The following is a 15,273-nucleotide window of genomic DNA, read 5'->3' as shown; positions in this document are numbered from 1 at the left end:
AAATAAAAAGATTATAGGTAACAGTACATGAATAATATTGTATTAATATGTTAACTAAACATTACTTTAATATGAACTAATTATGCGTTAATGGATGCACTAATCATGAACTAACTTTAACTACAACATGAGTCACATGAGTTCATGTGATTGTCTATCTGTAACTGTGTATGTGTGTCTGTGATTGTAAGCAGAAAGAGAAAAAGGTTTTCAAATTTGGGTCAGTATCTGCCAATTTCGCAGATATATAATGGTCTCCAGGTCTGTCCAAATCTGATTGCAATGCTGCTAGTTTCACCCCGATTTTTTCCAGTTTGTGGTCTATAACCACAGTCTGGTTTGTATGAACCCTGCTCACCACCGTTTCAATCCAGCCGGCCAGCTTGGTGGGGCTTCGAGCCGCACTGACCGCTTTCATCAATCGTCAATACCCCAGCGCTCCGCCTAAGCCCAAGTTATCAAAGTTCTGAATAGATAGATATCTTCAATATCATCCAGGGACAAAGCAGCCAGGCACACGATGCGCCATTTCTCCCACCCGTCCATGATGTATCCAGTTGCAAACGTCCCCGCAGGACAGTCGAGAAGATGGTGTCATTTGCGTTCAGAGACCAGTCGATCAAATCCATAATATTTTTCTGGAGAGCAGGGCAAGGAGAGCCTCAGAGATAGAATAAGACAAGGCAAGAGGAGTCAGTCAGGAGAGATATAGGAGGGAGAGTAAAGAGTGCGACCGCCTTCGCTGAGAGCCAAAGAAGAAGAGTAGACCAGCTTCTCTTGCAGTGGCTAAAAGAGTTGCCCCTTCTCTGCCATAAAGCAAATAACATTATACTACAAGTAATTCATATATATTTTGAAATTCACATATTATATATATTTTTTCAGATCATCAAGCAAACATTGACCCCCACATGGAATCAGGTGATCAAGATGACTAACATGTCTCTGTATGGAGGGCTTTACGACATAGCCCAGGAGCCACCGCTGATTGTGATTGAAGTGTATGATGATGATGCAGTGGTAAGGAAACCACATTCACAGATATAGGTGTTCCTGTCATGAAATATTTCTCAGATGTTATGACCTGAAGCGTTGGTTTGTTTTCTCCAGGGTAGCGAGTACCTGGGCTCGACGGTGGCTGTTCCTGTTGTCAAACTGTCAGAAGAGCGATACTCTCCTCCTCAGCTGCAGTACAGCCCTCTGTTCTGTGGCAGCCTGTCTGGAGGAGACATACTGGGGGCCTTTGAGCTCATTCAGGTCCAGTCTGGCACACACAACACATGATAGTAGTGTGCATTTAGAGAGAAAACACTTGAAGGGGTGTATATAAGACTGTCACGACACCTTTATAATCACAAAAGGTGTCAATGCTCTATCAAATAATTGTTCCACTGTAGTTGAGGTCAAGAAAATATTACGGATGCCAATATTGTTATCAAAATATTACTGATGCTAAAATTCAAGACACGGTTATAATGGCATCATGACAATCGTGTTTATGACAGACTTGTTATGTTGTCTTGGTAATTTCAAGCTGTCATAACAACGACACTGACAGGTTTTGTTGTCATAACAAAGACACGTCAACCTTTGCATATAAAATTACATAACTGAAAAAATGATACAGAGAGTTGTCATAAGCATGCATAATATCTCATTCATGTCATGATTATTACATTTTTCCTTCATGACAGTCCTATGAACACCCCTTCAAAGAAAGTGTTTGCAAAAAGGATAAAGAGTTATGCTGTGTATTTATGCTCTACTAACATGCTAAATCAAATGTAGAATGTAATGCAGTATGTTGTCTGCTGTAATATTCTGCAGATCTCAAAGTCAGGAGAGCACTCACTCCCTGATTTAGATGAGCCAGATGGAGTTGTTATCCCAGTGCCATCATACATCCGACCGGTACTCTGCAAGTACAGGATTGAGGTGAACAAATTACACCTATAAATAATGTCTACTGATATGTAAAAGTAAAAGAACTCAATGGGAAAAAAAATATTAGCATCCTCAAGCTATCCTAGGTGTATATATCTTCCTTTTCCCAGATGAACACAGTTAGAGTTATATTAAATAATATCCTGGCTCTTCCAAGCTTTGTAGTGACAGTGAATGGTGCCTGTTTTTGTACTGTAGCACATCCATTTATCATTAAACTGTTCTATACAAATCCAGTGGAATAATATGTGCCAAGTGAAAGCCAAGGAGCACTATTTTAACAATATAAGTGCATGAGGGTTGTCCTTATTCTGTTATTGAGGTATGGGTGTGTTTTGGGTGTAGCATACATAAAGCTAGAGTCTCATCTCCCGTTCCCTTTAAGAGTGAGTTGTGGTCGCACCATGACGCATTTGCTATTTACTTGGCAGATTTTGTTAGTGGATAAATGGAACCACCAGATTGTAGAAGGCATGGGAGGAGGGTCATGTATATATGCTGTATATATATATATATATATATATATATATATATATATATATATATATATATATATATATATATATATATATATATATATATATATACACATATATGTATGTATGTGTGTGTATATATACAATTGAAGTCAGAATTATTAGCCCCCTGAATTATTAGCACCCCTGTTTATTTTTTTTTTTTGCCAGTTTCTATTTAACCGAGAGATTTTTTTCAACACATTTCTAAACATAATAGTTTTAACAACTCATTTCTAATAACTGATTTTTTATCTTTGCCATGATGACAGTACATAATATTTGACTAGATATTAAAGATAGTCTACAGAACAAACCATCATTATACAATAACTTGCTTGATTACCCCAATCTGCCTAGTTTACATAATTAACCTAGTTAAAACTTTAAATGTCACTTTAAGCTGTAGAGAAGTGTCTTGAAAAATATCAAGTCAACTGTCAACTGTCATCATGTCAAGTTACTGTCATCATGACAAAGATAAAATAAAGCAGTTATTAGAAATGAGTTATTAAAACTATTGTATTTAAAAATAAGTTGAAAAAATCTCTCCGTTAAACAGAAATTGGAGGGCTAATAATTCTGACTTCAACTATATATATATATAAATTAGCATTTTTCTCAGGCTTCTATATAAGGGTCCTAGAAAAAACACTCATTGTAGAAGAAAGTTCCAGATGGCACTTAGAGGTTTTTGCATCTGTACTCTTCATATATATTTATGCATATGTAGAATACATTGTACATTTTAATCATTTTATTTTTCATATCTAAAGACATTTATGTGCTGCTGCACATCTTTGTATGTGTAATAAGCAGCGTTTACATGAGTTTTGAACCTGCCTGTAGGCACATATCACTAACGTGTTCTTTAAATAAAAAAAAAATAATAATAATTCTGCAACATTGAAAAAGCTGGTTTAAATTCAGTTTCAGTTGCCACAACATTGCAAAACACATCAACAATACACCTTAACACAACTCCTTTCAGACCAACAACCCGATGGGTGCACAATTGGGCATGAATGCATTTGCTATTTTAAACAACAAGGCACCGGATGTGAAACTGATACCTGAGCTCAGCTAAAACTATCCAAAAACACCCAGGCACCATATTGCACTGGTTGCATGATGGGGCCCAGTGGGCTTTTGTTAGAAAAATATCCATATTTAAATTTTTATATCCTAAACTCACATTTTGAAGCTTCACATTGTTAGGCACCATTCACAGCCAGTAGAGTAAAAATTATTTACTATACTGTAGCTTCACATGTCTTTATCTAAAAGACTTGAATTTAAGTAAATTTTAGATTTCTTTTTAGTGGTACAAATATGTATACTTTAGGTACTAATATGTACCTTTTGACAGATTATGTGCCTGTCTTGTATCTTTAAAATTGCACAGTAGGAAAATGAATAAAACAATTAACACAGCATTTTTTTCTTTATGAGTCTAAATCCAACTGCTGCTTGTTAAATCTTCTACTTTGACCAAAGTTTTGTAAATTTCTCTTAGCCTTATAAGCATTAATCAAATGTCTTTCAAGTATCTGTGTAATACTTCCACCAATAGTCAAAGCTGCATGTTAGAAATAATCTTGCGGCCTGTATATTAATTCTAACTGTTATTACACGTTACTATTTGTGCTCTATTTACATTTGTGTTGTAAATATTATGTAAAACAAGTATCATTGCTTCTCTGCATTTTGAATACAATGTTGTTGAGGTTATATTGATGTGCACTGCAGGTTTTGTTCTGGGGCCTCAGAGAACTGAAAAAGGTTCAGCTCTTATCTGTCGATCGTCCTCAAGTTTTTATCAAGTGCGCAGGATCGGGCGTGAACTCCTCTGTTATACAGAGCTACAAGAAAAACCCGAACTTTACAATAATCGTGGACGCCTTTGATGTGGTGAGTGAACCTCAAAGACAGCAGGGCTCTGTTTATCGCTGATGTCCTCGTCGCTCAGCTCTTGTGTTCCGCTGATCTCAGCTTGTCGTGTGTGTCTGTAGGAGTTGCCTGAAGATGAACACCTCCTCCCTCCCCTCACTCTCACTGTGGTGGACTGGAGGGCCTTTGGCAGAAGCACACTTGTAGGTAGTCATGTGATCAACAACCTGGCCTTATTCAAACATGTTCCTGTACCCATACAGCAGCCACCGCTGGAGCCCAAAAATATAGCAGGTGATGCATGTCTCCATTACTGTCACAATGAAAGAAATGTCACTTTATTGCTATAGTGCTTTGTACTGTATAATACAAATTGTGTCAAAGCAGCTTCTCAAAGATCTACAGGAAATTAGTAGTAGCTCAAATCGGCAGATTTGACAATTATGTTTATGACAGATTTACAAGTTATGGTGTGATAATGTCAAGTTATCATAAAGACGTGTTAAACAATGTCCCCTTTTGCATTTAAAATGACAACTGAGCTATATATGTAATATGTATATACAGTTGCCATAAGCATGCAAAAAATATTCCTATTCTTGACATTTCGTGATTTCAGTCTAATGAACACCCTCTTCATGTTAAATGTTACTCTCTTCTAAAGTTAAAACACTGGTATTGTGTTGTCTATAACTAAATATAAGTATGAACAAAAGATACTTTTATCTAGTTAGAAGTTAGAAGGTTAATTGTGCTGTTCATTTACTGTGTTTCTTATCAGTCTACCAGCTAACATCAAGATTTAAGACATTTGATGCGTTTATAACAAGTTCAGCTCAAAATATTCAGACACTAGTAAGTGTCTGAAGGTTCATTCATTTATTTTATTTTCGGCTTAGTCCCTTTATTAATCTGGAGTCGCCACAGCAGAATGAACCGCCAACTTATACAGCAGTTTTTCACACTCATACACTACGGACAATTTAGCCTACCCAATTCACCTATAGCGCATGTGTTTGGACTGTGGGGGGGAAACCGGAGTACCCAGAGAAAACCCGCGTGAACGCAGGGAGAACATGCAAACTCCACACAGAAACACCAACTGACCCAGCCGAGGCTCGAACCAGTGACCTTCTTGCTGTGAGGTGGCAGTACTACCTACTGCGCCACTGCGTGGCCGTGTTTGAAGGTTCTAGAATATAGTTTGGATTCGGATCATCGTCTGTGACAGAATTAAAATGGTTGATTCAGATGCAATGCTAATGTCTACTTATGCTAACAGTTGCATACTACAATTGCATACCAGTATATGGAATATATCATTGTGATTTATTGTATTTTTTTGGTTTCATATTTCTTCACTATGCCATTGTAGATATTTTATTATTTCCTTTTTATTTTTTTCTTAAATAAATGTAAGACCCTGCCTGGAAAAGTGGAAAAGATTTAAAGAACTAAAAAAATATAATAATTCAGATTATAAATATAAGTTTGGGCACTCAACCTCAATCAAATATGTTGCCATATATATATTTTTTTTTTTACATTTTATTTACTTGGTTTTATTTCAGATTCAAATTTTAATTGTAAATTAGGAATAAGGAGCGGCACTGTCACCTCACAGCAAGAAGGTCGCTGGTTCAAGTCCTGACTGGACCAGCTGGCATTTCTGTGTGGAGTTTGCATGTTCTCCCTGCGTTCGCGTGGGTTTCCGCCGGTGCGCTGCTTCCCCCACAGGTCAAATACATGCGCTATAAGTGAATTGGGTAAACTAAATTGCCCGTAATGTACGTGTGTGTGTGTGTGTGCGTGTGCGTGTGAGTGTGTGTGTGTGTGTGTGTGTGTGTGTGTGTGTGTGTGTGTGTGTGTGTGCGTGTGTGTGTGTGTGTGTGTGCGCGTGTGTGTGTGTGTGTGTGTGTATGAATGAGTGTGTACAGGTGTTTAAGTTGTGGCTGGTAGGGCATCCACTCCATAAAACATATGCTGGAATAGTTGGCGGTTCATTCCGCTGTGGCAACCTTTGAAATAGAGACTATGTCAAAGTAAAATGAATGAATGAATTAGGAATAAGGTCTCTAGTTTTCTATTAACACTAACACTAATTCTAAAACATTACTTTAGCTAAAGCCTGCAAGAAAAACATTATTAATATTGTTTAAACAAATTATAACAAACACCAAAAACAATCTTCACTCTGTCTCGAACACGTGTGATTTACTGTACAGCAGTGTCACGCTAACTAAACTACACCCCATATGCTATTTCCAGTTTTAATGTACAAAAGCAATAAAAAGTAATAGTAAACAGGAATAGTAGCTGTCGTCAGTAAAAAAGAAAGTTCAAGAAAGAGATGCAAAAAGAAGAGAGGAGAGATGTGAAATAAAGAAGTGATTGTGTATGCTAGCAATACAAAGCCATTGGCACTAACTGTCTATGTGCAAAATGTGTTCTTGACTTTTACCACAAAATCATTTGCATATTCATAATTGATCACAAGTTTATTTTGAAGGCTTGTTCAGAGGTCTAGATGCAAAACATGTGGTTAAGTGCATTCTATCTTAGGTCAACTGGGCTTTGATACAAGCATTATATATCAATGGTGACATCAGTCAGTTTAGTAGATTTGTTTAGTGTTGTGTAGTTTAGTTTTTGCTGTGTCTACCAGCTCAGACATGTTGAAAAGAAAACATGCAGTTTGGTTTTGTGAACTATTTGAGTGTATTTATTGTAGGGGATCAACCTACGTTTTAAGATCAATCAGGGATTTATTAGCTCATTTCAATGAACCGGATCTTGAAGGTTCGAATCATTGATTCGACTCAATTGAGTCAGACTGTATCAGATTAAAAGATTCACACTTTATCTATCATTTGTCCTGCAAATAGTAGACATTGTATCTTACCAATTGTGTTAATATTATTTACGTGGCCAACGATAATAACATAACACAGTACTGTGTTAACTTTTAGCAAGGTAACAAGATCTACAGCTCGAGGCAATGACTTAGAAGCACATAAACAAGAACACAGTTCTTACAAAATGAGAACAAAGATTTATTGAGCTACACTACGATACATGAAACTAACTACGTAATAAGCAAACAACAAACAAACGCACACACACACATTCACACATGCACACAGAGGCAGTTCAGAAAATGCAAAATGAGTTAAACAACCGTCCCAAATTAATTCTAATACTTCTTACAAGATCCTGCAAGAAAAACATTATTAATATTTGGTTAGAACATTTCCATCACAGTCACTGCTTCTGAAAAATATGATGATTCTAAGCTCCCAATACTATATAATACCAGTGGTCTTGGTCAGGGATGATATATAATGATGCATATATGATGTTATTCATCAAGGTCATAAAATTCACTATTTATTTGTTTGCTTGTTTTATTTTGCCTACAGTGGCTCAGCTTTCTCTGCAGCAGAGTGTTATTCCACCTCCAGATGAAGAGATCGCCATTGAAATAGAGCACGAGGAGATCATCGCCCCCAAAAGCCAAGAGCCTGAATTCCAGGACACAAAGGTTTGCTTTCAGTACATACTACTTTTTTTAATAAAATGTTTAATAGTAGGAGCGTCACGGTGACGCAGTGTGCAGCACGATCACCTCATAGCAAGAAGGTTGCTGGTTCGAGCCTCAGCTGGGTCAGTTGGCATGGGTCTTTAATTTGCCAGGAATCAGTTGCAGTAATGAAGGAATATAATATTAAAAGACATTATGAAACAAAACATCTGGCCTTCAGCTCTTACACTGATGCACAATTAACTGATCTATCTATCTATCTATCTATCTATCTATCTATCTATCTATCTATCTATCTATCTATCTATCTATCTATCTATCTATCTATCTATCTATCTATCTATCTATCTATCTATCTATCTATCTATATATATATATATATATATATATATATATATATATATATATATATATGCGTGTCTGTGTGATGTATGCAAAATTTTGCCCGGGACATTTTTTTTTTTTTGCATCTGGCCCTCGGCCCAAAAAGTTTGGACACCCCTGGCATAGAATAAATAGTCTATAATATTTTCTTAGCTTACAAAATGTTGATTATATAAACTGTCCATCAATGCCAGGTGTCAAAAAAGAGCAAACGAAGGTCCACAAAAAGGAAGAAACGCACCACGGCTGATGAGTCTGCAGATAACGTCATCGATTGGTGGTCGAAGTACTATGCATCGATGGAGAAAATCAAACAGGTAACTGGTAAAAGCATTTCATTTGTTAGCCAGAGAGGTTTTTTTTGCTAACCGATACTGTTTTGTATCACAACTTCTGTCTTAGGCAAAGCAAAAAGAAGACAATCCTTTTCCACTGCTCTTTGAAAATAGTAAGTAATATCTGTATTTATGTCCTCTGCAACGTCTTGCTCCAGCTTTAGTCAAACATGCCCACGTTATGATGTATTTCAGTTACTCCTCTGGAGAACATTATTTCCGAAGGATTGATCAATCTGGGTAAGAATGACTGGGAAACTGCATGACTGCATGGCCTTCTTCTTTTGCTTCGGTCTACAGGATTTCAGAGTGCTTTGCTTATTGTTCACAAGTCTTATTCATTTACATAACAGTGCTGATGCGAAATTGAATCCATGTCATACAATTGAGTTGGAGTAAGATGCAAATCAACAATAAAAGTGAATCATAACTTAACTGAACTCAAATATAATCCAGTTTAGATGTAATAAATGACATTTTAATAATCAGCATGCATACGAGTGGTTTGCGATTAATATTGATGCGTAAGCTCCCGCTTTTTAGCCATGCTATTCTATTAAAAAGAGGTGCAACAGTCCAGTTCCCAAGAAACAAACTTTAATTTGGTTGATGGATGTGGAATTACAAGAATTTAAGTATTTTTAATTGGTGTGCAGGTGTGTGCGTGGTTTCTATTAATAAATGTAGAAAATACAAAATGACCACACATTTACAATTACTGAATCTAATCATAGACCTCTTCAAATATTTCAATGGCATTTAAACAATATAGATTGTGTAACACAACAGAAATTAACATAATGTCGCAGTTATAATAATGTTCAAAATGGCATCATTAATGTGCATCGTATAGTCACAACAATCACCAATTAACTCACAAAAAAATAAAAATAAAAGTACTGTTCGTCGCAGTTGTAAAATGAATACAAACAACATATTGGAAGTGACTTCAAAATTTGTATTGAAAAGCTTAAATGAGCTTACAATGAATGCCTTTGAGGCAGAAAGCTGCTTAGTCATTCTCATAGTAATAGAAATGTAAGGAAAATATTTCCAAGCGAAATAATCATAATCATGTCTGACGTTAATATGTATAGATCACTTACTTTTCTATAATACACACAATAAGCACAAATTATAACAAACACCAAAAACAATCTTCACTCTGTCTCGAACACGTGTGATTTACTGTACAGCAGTGTCACGCTAACTAAACTACACCCCATATGCTATTTCCAGTTTTAATGTACAGAAGCAATAAAAAGTAAAAGTAAACAGGAATAGTAGCTGTCGTCAGTAAAAAAGAAAGTTCAAGAAAGAGATGCAAAAAGAAGAGAGGAGAGATGTGAAATAAAGAAGTCATTGTGTATGCTAGCAATACAAAGCCATTGGCACTAACTGTCTATGTGCAAAATGTGTTCTTGACTTTTACCACAAAATCATTTGCATATTCATAATTGATCACAAGTTTATTTTGAAGGCTTGTTCAGAGGTCTAGATGCAAAACATGTGGTTAGTGCATTCTATCTTAGGTCAACTGGGCTTTGATACAAGCATTATATATCAATGGTGACATCAGTCAGTTTAGTAGATTTGTTTAGTGTTGTGTAGTTTAGTTTTCGCTGTGTCTACCAGCTCAGACATGTTGAAAAGAAAACATGCAGTTTGGTTTTGTGAACTATTTGAGTGTATTTATGTACTATAATTGACCTGTTTGAGTTCTGTGCCAGTTTATACATAAGCAGCTGCTATTCTCGTGTGTCTACCTTCAAGCAAACTATGGACTCAGCCCTTCTCAAAGTGGCAAAGGTACTAGTGATGGTACCTTTAATTGTTCTTCAATCCTGGCATGCTGGATGTAATATTAGAGGGTCACAGATGTTCTTTCACAAAATCACAGCTTCAGAAGCAGCAACAGCAAAATGTATTAGTTTTACATATGAAGGGAATATCTGGGTAAAACATGCTTGTCTGTGCAAAACATTTTTCGTGTGAATATATGTTTGTTTGAATACATTTTACATTGATAATGGCAGGCTGCAGTGACCTGGCTCAATCTCACATTTTATCATCATAATGTGAGAACGGCTTCAAATACGCAATGTCTGTCACTCAGACAAAATCTAGCAGTAGCTTGAGGCTTGGTTTAGCACTGTGTGTGTGCTGGCCCATTTTAGATGTTCCTCAAGAATGCAGTATCAGAAATACTAATCCAGTCTCAGAGACAGAGTGGGGAGCAGCGACTATTTAGCACTTAAAGGAATATGACTCGAATTGCTTACTGTGGACAGGAGTGTTTTTGACAGGGTAAAAATAGGGATGCACTGATCTGATATTTGGATCGGATATGTGTTTGATTCAGCATATTTTTGCTGGATCGGGTATCGGCCAGCTGGCATCACATTTTTGGTGAGATTGTGTTGACTGTCATATACAGCAGGCCTATAGGTCTGTTAATTTTACTAGAGAAGGTATATTATTTGGATTTAAAATTAGAAGAACTATTGAAACCGCATTATGTTTAAAAACAAACGGCACAGTATCAGACTGGATCTTTATCGGTCGATACTTTTGGTATCAGGATCGGATCGGTTTACAAAAAAGGTATCGATGCATCTGGTGTTTATTTACACTTCTATTGAGAACTTAGACTTTTCAGTAAGAATCATATCAAGTTGTGTAAAATGGGCATCCGATGTCACCTTTAATCTTTTAGATTTCCCACAAGTGAATTTATCAAAATTTTAAATGTGTAAAAGAGATATTGGGATGTATACTGAGACATAACTAATAACATATTTCAAATGGCGCACAATTAAAATGATTTTTAAGTAATGGATCCCCCAGCTGTGAATTAGATATAAACTGTTATGCGAATGGAATTAAAGCGTGACACAACATTTTGCAATCCAACAGTGACCCTATATGCACCTCTATGTTTTTGAAAGTTTGGGATTGGTTGGTGTTGTTGCAATGCTACTTTATACGGTTTTGATACAATTTATGACTCAATACAAATATCGAATACCATGGCAAAAAGTCATTGAATAGTTTATTTTAACAACAGTTTGATGATGCAGTTTGAGGTAAGAGAATAATCTAAAATAGTACTTTATTTCCCTTATACACTTTAATGGTAAATTTACTGCGTGTCCAAAAAAAGACACACTTAAATAGGTTGTTGGACCGAGTTTAGCTTTGATTACAGCATGCAAAGATAATCAATCTATCAGGGTTACAGCGCTTCATGCACTCTTCAGAGTTAAAACATGGTGAATTCTGACATTGACTTCTTGGAATATACTCATGCCATTAGAGAAGGAAAAAATCCATTGATGGAATAACCTGCTCATTCAGTATTGTATTTTAGGGTAGTCAGCTGACCTCACTTTTGGTCATATAATGTTGCTCATCCTAAACCTGACTGTAGGAATGGGTTTTAAAACCACAGCGGTTCCAACTGTAGTTCTGCCGAATGACTAAAAAATGATCAGTATTGATGGTAAAAAACTGTACATTCTAGTCAAACCATTCTTCTGCAATCTTATACCAAATACAGAAATTAGGGCAGTATTAATAGCTATAAATGTGGGAGAGCGTTGATATTATGTGATTGTATTGTATTGCAATATGGAACAGTTAAGTGTTGATGTTAAATCAAAAGTAATTCACAAATACTTGAAAATGAAATTATTTAATGACAATAATTCTCTATGGTTACAACTGAATTAGTTACAAAATAAATGTATAAAATGATCAAATATGAAATGAACAATATGATATAAACATATGATATAAATTGTAACCAGCTTAAATGTAAAATTAAAGTTACCAGAGGTAGAAGGAGAGACACAGGGGGAGGGAGAGAGAGACAAAGAGAGCAGGCCTAGAAGTTAGCCTGATTGCAGTAGAGCCAGAGAAGATAGACTCCAGAGGAGGAGAGGAGCAGAGCAGGAAAGCAGACCAGGAAAAGTCAGGCCAGGAAAAGAGGCAGAGCAGCATTTAGCCACCTATTTTGTATCTTTTTAACCATGTGACTTAAACCCAAATGCTGAGATATTCAAATTTACCAATCAACATGTGACCACATCGTAAAACCCCCAAAGTCCACACACCAGGCCCTGATCTTATCAGTATCTGCCTTTGGAGTCAGTATGGACCTTTTTTGGTGAAAGACATGTTTTTTCATATAAACAAATGCATATGATAATTTTCATTCCTACATGACCAATGTTGGAATAGCAAATGTTTAATTTTGAAATTACAGAACTTATACATCTTAAAAAGGTAACATCGTACTTGAAAGATGTGTTCATAAGACTGTCATGACATGTTTATAATGTCATCTTTGCATTTAAGCTGACATCTATAGTAAGCGGATGACACTTGATGACAGTTGTCATATGCATGCACAAAATCTCATTCATTTAAATGATGTAATGGGAGGATTTATGTTTTTATAATTTTATTGGGATTTTTAAAAAATATTATGACATTGTAAATGTATTATTTGTCATTTTTAATACAGTTTAATCATCTTGCTAATTAATGCATTAAATTTCATTAAAAAAAACTTTATAATTAATAATTGTAGTTAAACTTAATAATATAATTGTAGCTTTGAAAAATCTTAATGATCTCAACTTTTGTAAACGGTTTGGACAGAACTGTGTAGGTATAGTGCAGGGGTAGGGAACCTATGGCTCGGGAGCCACATGTGGCTCTTTGACCAAAAATACGTGGCTCTCCAGCTGTCTCTCTTCAATAATATTTTAAAGTTAAAAATTATAACTGTCACTATAAATCAGTTTCCTATTAAAAATATAAATACAATTCCCTTTTTTATTGTATTTTCTGCAGCAAAATTAATAAGAACTCAGTTTACAATAAAATAACTTTTTAACCAATGCGCATATGTGATGCTGTGGTTTAACTTGAATCGTGACCACTAAGGGGCAAGCACCTTACATTTCATTTTGGTAACCTCGCACATGTAAATTCAAACATTCATGAGTATCGATGGCAAAAAAATCTGTAAATTGTCCTTTGTCCATACATTATGATGCGTTATATTTGTTTATTTTTGAGTTGTGCATGAATATAAACAAAGGTTTTGTTATATACACACCCCCAATGGCTCTTTAAAAAATACATTTGATAAAACAAATCAGAAATGGCTCTTTGCTGAAAAAAGGATCCCGACCCCTGGTATAGTGTGTCCACTGTCATATTGCAGTGATATAAACACAAGAAACTTTTTTTAAATTTCCTGACGATAAAATAGGACCCAAATCCCAGTGATTTTGAGTCCCACCACAACGTGATTTTGGAGTGAGGTTTTCCCCACCCACCCAATTGATTGACAGGTGCCATATTTTTATAATAACATCTACACACATGTCCACGGAACATTGTTTTTGAAAATAAACTGGTATTAAAATATTTGCTACAACTCTCTGTGATTGTAATAGGTTTTATAAGTTTAAAACGTTTTTAAACAGCAATTTACTGTCATTATTACAAACATGCTCTATCTTATTTTAACCGCTATAATCACCATGACCGCATGGTGTCAGTAAACACTAATATGTGTGTGTGTACTGCAAATGGCATTTGTGTGAGACTCATTATTTCAGAAAGGCTTGAATAAACTCCACCACAAACACATGAAATAAACTTACATGGTATTTCTGATGATGAGCTGAATTTCAGCTTCATTCATGTCTGTCTCTATCACTGACTGCTGTTCATCTGATGTAACGCATGATGTGAAGCAGACATGCACATGGGAAGGGTGGGCAGGGAGAAGCAGCTCATTTGCATTTAAAGCCACAGGCTACAAAAACAGCTACAATGTACTCAGACACCAAAATAGGCAGATTCTGGAGGCTATAATAAATGATCTGATGGGTATTTTGAGCTGAAACTTTACACACACATTCTGAAGACTCAAAAGACTTATCTTACATCTTGTAAAAGGGGTAAAATAGGTGCCCTTTAAGTTTGTTTGGTGAGGGTTTAAATACTAAAAAGCTAAAACAGGCATTCCTTATTATTGTAGTACACTGGTAAGCTGTCTGTTGGTTGGCTGGTTGGTTGGTTTTGGTTAAAGCACTTAAAATTGCTTTTGGAAGTGATAAAAGCATGTTTATTTGCATCTTTTTAATTTACATGCAATCTTTAAAAAAACATGTTTACTTTTAGAGTCTGTTAGATTGTGTGCAAGTTATTTTCTGCTGTATATTTAGCAACAGGTATGAAGGATAAGAAAAAAGAGGTGAACTACAAGAGTGTGATTGAACAGCCCAGGCTTGCAACATTACAGGTAAAATGAGCCATTTCATTTTTGACAATGATTTACATGCAAAATATTGTTTATACCTTAAGTGCAGATTTATCCATTAAATAGAACGTGCAGACTCACCTTTTTTGTTTAACCACTCCAGGTGTACGACAAAGAGCTGGAGGCTGAATTTGGGCCATTTGATGACTGGGTAAAAACCTTTGAGCTCTTTCGAGGAAAGGCCAATGAAGAGGATGGCTCTGCTTATGAGAGATTTGTTGGGAAGTTCAAGGTAAACTGTTTGTGTATGTGCAACCATAAGATACATGTATGTTTTTCGATATTTGGATGACAGAGTTCCTATCTCTGATTGATCCATCA

At 35.8% G+C, this 15,273-nt stretch overlaps 1 protein-coding gene across 2 annotated transcripts in view; it reads left to right on the top strand.

The window, feature by feature from the left end:
- The window catches only part of fer1l6 (fer-1 like family member 6), a 46,890-nt gene that overhangs the window by 17,525 nt on the left and 14,092 nt on the right, over positions 1-15,273 (top strand). The window contains exons 21-31 of one of the 2 annotated variants that reach the window (XM_056464741.1): positions 886-1,020; positions 1,111-1,257; positions 1,828-1,935; positions 4,209-4,370; positions 4,472-4,643; positions 7,769-7,890; positions 8,469-8,591; positions 8,677-8,722; positions 8,805-8,849; positions 14,858-14,934; positions 15,056-15,184. In XM_056464741.1, coding sequence (XP_056320716.1) covers positions 886-1,020; positions 1,111-1,257; positions 1,828-1,935; positions 4,209-4,370; positions 4,472-4,643; positions 7,769-7,890; positions 8,469-8,591; positions 8,677-8,722; positions 8,805-8,849; positions 14,858-14,934; positions 15,056-15,184 — 1,266 coding nt within the window. The remainder of the gene's footprint in view (positions 1-885; positions 1,021-1,110; positions 1,258-1,827; positions 1,936-4,208; positions 4,371-4,471; positions 4,644-7,768; positions 7,891-8,468; positions 8,592-8,676; positions 8,723-8,804; positions 8,850-14,857; positions 14,935-15,055; positions 15,185-15,273) is intronic. The other variant, XM_056464742.1, reaches the window with a different exon arrangement.

The sequence above is a fragment of the Danio aesculapii genome, chromosome 9 (assembly GCF_903798145.1).
Source record: "Danio aesculapii chromosome 9, fDanAes4.1, whole genome shotgun sequence".
Taxonomy (NCBI): domain Eukaryota; kingdom Metazoa; phylum Chordata; class Actinopteri; order Cypriniformes; family Danionidae; genus Danio; species Danio aesculapii.
This window is presented reverse-complemented; position numbering and strand designations above follow the sequence as displayed.